Raw genomic sequence first — 6965 nt, 5'->3', positions numbered from 1 at the left:
AGGACATCCATGGCGAAAAGTAGCTTCCATTAGTAAATGCAGAAGTTGTGATGATAAGCACTAACCTGATAGAGTCTGGGGGTACTTCTGTGAAAAAGTATCACGATATTCCACAAAGAAATTAGTCCTTCAGTGAGAATGATGTACCTCAGGTCCAAGTCCCAAACCGTCCTTGCAATAGTTTATCCTTGATGTAGCAAATCTGCTCATCTTTAACATGATCTTGTAAAATGTCTCTGGATTAAAGTACTAAAATATAAATTTTAAACTACTTGAAATGCTACAATAAGCGTTGAAGGAGAACTCTCCTCTGCTGAAATGCTCAGTGGAATGATGAAGGTGGTCAGTGGTGAAGGTGGTACTGCTGCAGGACACAACAGGGCCATTGTATTTAATGGTATGCAGAGTCTTCCGTAGTGGGGAGCTTGAATGTCTGAGCCGCTTAACCCCGGCGATTTTAACAGCCCAATTTTTCTGATACAGGGAAGTTTTAATCTTTATCCTGGAAAGCCATTTGTTCCTATTTAATGTTGTTATGTCAATTGTCAATAATAGAACAAAATGACCTCTTTGAAGATTTACGTCAAAGCTCAGATAAAGTTACCCAGCACGAGCGGAACAGTACAACAACCCTAACTATCATAATGCATTTCCCTCATGGGTTGGGGGAGGGTGAATTTGAAACATAAAATCTAAAAACTATAAACCCTAATCTAATTGTATTATTATTTATTTTTATATTTTCTCAGCAAGTGCGGTATAGTCTCACCATGTGGCCAAATCATGCAAATGCATTTCTAGAATGAGATCGGTAAGTGTATAACACATCTTCGTAAATACTATATTTTATTCTTGTGAAAATTCTTTTTTTAACTATTGCAACTACAAACAATTACGTTCTAGCAATTATTTTACTAACATATGTTCATGACACCCTCTGGTGGTCGGGTATGGGTACACCAATATAGCCTCTGGGTGGCTATACCTCTTGCTACTTTTGAAACGATTGGGGATAGACTTTCATTATCTTCGAAAGTAATTTTTCAAGTAAACATGAAAATCCATTTAAAAAGGTGAACACGTTTGAACTAAAAGCCCTCCTCATGTTGAAATTAAAGCGCTATATAGCAAATATCATTTTGCGTTCTGATGCTTAGTAGTTCTAACAAATGTTGCTGAAACATATTTTATGCCTAAACAGTGCTAATGTCTATGCAAGTAGAGGATCATGAGGATGTTAGTGGTGGATCTGCTGTGTTTTGGATCCCTGAGAAAGACATTGACTTGCTCATGTTGGTGAGAAAGAATCTGAGATTTTATTAGGATCTGTGAAGAGTTTGGTTCCAAAATGAGAAAACACCGTTTTTAACATTTTTCAAAAATCATGTTTTTATTATGTTATCATGCTTTTTTCTGTTAGTTGGCTTTATTTATTTATTTTAGTTATGCACATAACAGAGAGAACAACCGACGTCTGCAAAACATGTATTAAAGCGGCCATAACTCAGACAGTTTCTTTATATCCTATGTTAATCTTGTGTACGTACAGAATAGTATTGCACCCTTCAAATATCCGCAGAGTGTTTAGTTTGATCACATTTATAAAAGACAGATACAGCTTTACGATTACAGTGAGAATTATCCAATAAGGGACTAAGTAAAGTTGTTACCAAACGAAATTTCATGTTCGAATTTTTCCTGTAAGAACGCCGGAGGAGTGTATCGAGCACAGAAAGACCACGCAGTGGCGGTTTTAGGCACGGGGGAACCGGGCAGTCGCCCGGGGCGGCATTTTTTCATGTCACGTGGGGGGCGGCACCGGCACGAGCAGTAAAAGAAACTCTGGGCCGCCGCAAATCGGTTATCTATTATCTATTCGTTCATTGTGTGGGGAATTGGCAAATTGGCGCCCCTGCATGCTGAAAAGATAAAGGTAGGCAACCATAATGTTCTCTCTGTGTTATGATTACTGTATCTATGTTGCCAAGTTGTGTGGAAAGACACTGTGGTGTTTAACCTAGTCGTTAGAGCGCCCGACTCTCATTCGGACAGACGTCGGTTCGATGCCCGCGCAGGGCAGGTAGAACCGACTATACTTATACAACAAATTTGTTTTTAAGTCACAAACACGAGATCTAATTTCACCATAATATTGTGCTTTGCAACAAAACTGTTACAAGTTCAGTTATTATGATTTATTTCCATCAGTTGGGTTAACGTAAGGTCCCGTAATGAGCAAACAGAATTTTCCAATCTGTAGCTAGTTTCTAAGACGAACATAACCTTTGCTATTTATTTGCTACATCACACATGTCATGAATATGAAGGTTTTATGCATGTTTATGACAACTGTCATTAAGTGTCATTCGCTCAATTATGACATTTTTAATGCAAATATTGTTTGTTTGAGGTCTTTGTTGACAACTTTACATTAACCAATACATCTTAACCTGTCATAATTGTCATAAAAACATGACATAGCAGATTAATAATTGAATGTAAGACACTACTTAGCTGGTGTTTCGGCATCTAACCATATTGCCTTAGATACACTTCTGTACGCGTCACAGTTGTTTTATTTGACAGAACAAACATTTTACTTGTACGATCAACAGAAAGTTGGCCATCCCATCGCTCACCCCCTACCAACCACGACAAACAATATAACACACTGGATATAAAGGAAACGGAAGTGAAGACAACAAAACACGTGATTACAAATAACCGATAAGAAGATAAATGAATTAAGGCCACTACAGCTGGGTTAACTGTCATATTGGTTTTGACATTGGCTGTCATGAGGCCATTATAACTATCATGAATCTTTTTCTGACCACTTTTTTTCCAGTGGTACAAATTGAATGTCAGTAAAATATCATTAAGTGTTAATACTCTGTCAAATTGTTTTATAACAATGTCATGTATACTTTTCTTGACCTCAACTACAGTGGTACAATTACATTTTAATGACAAATTCAATTTGTACCACTGTAGTTTAGGTCAAGAAAAATATGACATAATTTAGTTTTTTCGAGGGGGGGGGGCGCTCAAAGATGTTCTCGCCCGGGGTGCAATTCAATGTAGAACCGCCACTGAGACCACGTCATACATCCAACTCGTTTTTTGACAAGTTGACCATGTCAAGCATGAGAAGACAACACGTTTAACATTGTAAATAAGTCAGAATGCATGAAACACCATTGCACGGCCGCTTTAACACAACAAGTGCAACACGCTTTTTGTGTTATCTGTTTAAAAATATAAGTGTCTTACCTGTTCTGTTCAGAAGAAATAAACCCATGTCTGAATTCGTTTTCAATATTTTCAGATCACAGAGTTCACGGCACATTGGAAATTAGGGCTGTCACGGTTATTCAATTTGACTGATGAATAATTGTCTAATAAATCATTGTTATGACGATTCATGTCTGTTTTAGGGCTTTGACATTTCATTCTCATTAATGTTTTATTTGGCTTTGAAACGACCATTTCGTTCTGAATATTAGTTTTCTCTTAAAAAATGGTGTCATTGTATATTTCAGGTCTAGGCTTTTACATTACAATAACACAGCTGCCAAATCCGTGTAAAACGAGTTTGAAGCCACCATTAAAATGCTATCAGTCATAGAAAAACTTCTAGTCTGTTTTTTCTCACTTGCAAGACTACAATAAAAAGTTACATGACATTTTGGTAGGCTGGTCTTCACATTGAGATTAGCTTAAATAATATTTAAGGTTTATGGTATATACTTTTTTTAAGTGGTTGTTGGTACATTTTACCAGTATTACCATGGTAAGTTACTTGTACTAAAACATGCAATATGCATGTTGGCTAGCAGCAGTGTGCTATTCGTTCTGTTCACGAATGTGACGAAATGACGCATAGACTGCAAACACCAAAAAAGTATTTACACGTCCCATTCCTCATTTTGCTACTGTGCGGACGAGTAACAAGGTGGGTCTGTCAGTCTTTGTTTATTTGGCAAACAGTTTATAGGAACACATATGTCAAGGAATGAAGTTAAAAATTAGTTTTCACTGTGGTTCATTATGTAGGGAGGATACACTTTATACTTTGGTCACTTTATTTTTGTCAGGGTATATAAAGTCTAAAGTCCTTCTCTGTGCTAGACTGCATAGGTTTTGCTGTTCATTACTGTTACATTTATAATCACAAACGGAATATTCAACTGGGATCAGTGATCATTACTAGTCTAAAGTTGTAAATTTAGTCTAAGTAGTAGGCCTATATGTAACCAACCATTTGCAGTCTGTATTTGATGACATTTATCAGGTCTTTGAACACTTTAGCTCAGCTATTTGCTCAGGCTTTAGATGGCTGTCTGGTCTTAAACTGGTTAAAGCTGGAAGTAGCTGCTTTCCAGACGATCTGTCAGATGATTTTAGATTTGAAAAAACTTCAGAAGCCAGCCATCTTACACTGGTTTTAGCAGCTTTAAATGTTTTCTTTTTAAAGACTGCCGAAAGACATAAATAAAGCTAATAAATCGCTGCAATTTGCAGCGATTCTTTAAAATTAAAAATGTGTTATTTTTTACTCAACATGCTTTCAGAGCTTTCAGGGTCTTTGGAACACAAATAAAGATATTTTAGGTGACATCCAAGAGATCCAGAAAAGTACTAAAGACAATGTTAAATTGGTCCATCCGCTCATAGTCGACGCATTCACATTCGATGAGGGCAGACCTTCAAAGATTCTGTTTGTTAAACCACTAAACGTGTTTTGTTTGAGATAAAAAAAAATTATGTTTTGTGTATTCCCCCCGGCGTTGAAATCAGGTACAAAAATCCTGGTTTATTTGTTTCTCCTATTGAAAGTTAAGCAATCAGCAGCTAAGAGTGTTGTGCCACTCTAGGGGTCGTGGTCCGGCATGTTTATGTGGGAAAGTGACATCAATGCATTCCCTCTATAGTTCCCAATTGAAAGTTTAGTCAAGCACAAGATTCTAAAAGGACTTTAAGGTATCTCTTACATTTCTTGAGTTACAGGCATGCAAAATTTGTAAAAAATAACACGAAAAGTGCTTTGTCCTTATTCTTGAACTGTCATTATTGGCATAAAATGTATGAAGGGTTGTTAAAGTTTTTTTTCAATTAGACTAATTGATATACCATTCTCTGAAATAAAATAAGAATGCTGTCATATTTCTCATGTCATTTCACAGAGTTTTATATGATTCCAAATTTAAGGTAAAATTGTCATTTATTTATTTTCTTTGTGCATATTAAAACACATTTCTCAGTGAAATAGTATTCTTTTTGACATAGATAAGCTGACAAGAAAACAAACTGAGCATAATGTTCATAACTTCTGCAAGGCTTCTATGGAGTATTGTCGGAGTTTTTGGTTTTATATTCAGCATCTACTCTGTCAATAAGGGTAAGATACACCTACACACAAATCTCACACAGATACAGTACACCAAGAGGGAGGAACACTGATATAATGATTGTGTTTCCTGATAGGACAGAGGAGTGAACATCGGACATGTGTTGACTTCGATTCTGTGAAGCTTCAGCAGCTCAAAAAAAGTGCCCAGGATGCACTAAACGCTATTTCTTCACAAAACGTGATTTGTTCTGGAGAGCGAGCGAAACAGGGCCAGCATGTCTTTAACAAGGGAATCCTTCGGTTCCATTACAATGTTCTGGATGACCTGCTGAAAATAGATACAGTGGGAGGCCATGAGCATCTTGATAGCCTAATGCGGGACCTTGTAAACCCCCTCGACCAAACTGTACAAGAGACAATTAGAAATACGAAGGCTTACTTCAGGTCTCTGTGTGTGTGTGTTTGCGCGGCGTGCCTGCGCAGGTTGGATGAGTGCAGTGAGGTCCCAACAATAAAATGACATAAATGATCAAATTGTTATATCTTGTTGTCTCTTTAGTGCGGAAGAGATCTACGTGGATTGCAATGCAGATGTGTTCGGAAAGTATGTAAGTAAGCTCCGAGCTAAACTTGTGGCATACCTCATGGCTGATACATCTGTCACCATTTATGGGAGGTACGGAATCCAGCAGATTCGTCGGGAAGTGCACCATATCGCCACTCGAATGGTGAATCATGAGGTGTATGTGGACCCGATGGCCCGCGATCGCTGGCTGTCGGAGAACCCAGGACGTGTGAAAAAGTACAATCAGGCCACATGTGCCATTGCGATTATGTTCAGAAACATCCTGCAGGACTTCAAAAAAGTGTCTGACAAGATGAAAGTATTTCGCTCGAGGGGAAACAAGTGGATCTGGGACGAGGACATGTGAGAGTTTGTTTTCCTGTAGACATACAAACCAAGCCATAAAAAGTTTATTAAAATTGACAGACCCAAAAAAAATTCTGAGGAGTTCACTGTAGAGCACTTCAACATAAAGCTCACCTTCAACAGACATTTTCTCATGTAACTCTTGTTCTCTTTTCAGAAGTGACCTGTAGTGAGTCCGCAGACTGAATCTGTTCCAGAACCAGTTATCCTATTCATATATACAAATCACAGATTCTTGTTTATAATTTCCCAAATATTTTGACATATTTCAATGTTTAGTGACAATAAATATAGAAAACAAATGTCTAACGTTATATCAACAATATGTCTGCCATCATTTTTTCTATCTTCATTTGTGAGTTATACAGAACATTTAGCCTAAAATGTTTTTCATTTGTACAATTTTATTACAATTCTATCTGTAAAATTGATTGAACGCATTAAAATTGCACTTTAAATTCGCAAACTACCTTCTCAGCCTACAAACAAGATTGTCACAGATTATTTTATCATCTATTCTAATAGTTGTGTGCGACTGCACAAGAAACGTCTCCTTTACCCCCTTGATTCAAAGTCCTAGCATGTCAATTTAAAGTTGAAAAGGTTCTTTTTAGTCCATATTAAGCTCTTACTGTACATACGGCCTCTTCTATGGCTTCACAATCACTGACTGACAGTAAC

The 6965-nt window shown here is 37.2% G+C and overlaps 1 protein-coding gene across 2 annotated transcripts; it reads left to right on the top strand.

The window, feature by feature from the left end:
• Nucleotides 1-3919: 3919 nt before the first annotated feature.
• LOC306894573 (uncharacterized protein) lies at nt 3920-6754 on the top strand. 2 transcript variants are annotated; one of them, XM_079457231.1, is made up of 6 exons: nt 3920-3955; nt 5187-5211; nt 5290-5401; nt 5488-5797; nt 5913-6281; nt 6442-6754. In XM_079457231.1, exons 3-6 carry the CDS (start codon nt 5320-5322, stop codon nt 6452-6454), a joined length of 774 nt encoding a protein of 257 aa, XP_079313357.1. In that variant the 5' UTR covers nt 3920-3955; nt 5187-5211; nt 5290-5319; the 3' UTR covers nt 6455-6754. The 2 variants fall into 2 exon arrangements, with proteins under 2 accessions (XP_079313357.1, XP_079313356.1); XM_079457230.1 differs by lacking the exon at nt 5187-5211.
• The last annotated feature ends 211 nt before the right edge of the window (nt 6755-6965 follow it).

This window comes from Barbatula barbatula (assembly GCF_947034865.1).
Source record: "Barbatula barbatula genome assembly, chromosome: 5".
In the NCBI taxonomy this organism is placed as follows: Eukaryota; Metazoa; Chordata; class Actinopteri; order Cypriniformes; family Nemacheilidae; genus Barbatula; species Barbatula barbatula.
Note: the sequence above shows the minus strand (reverse complement) of the source record. Positions and strands in the feature narration are given on the sequence as shown.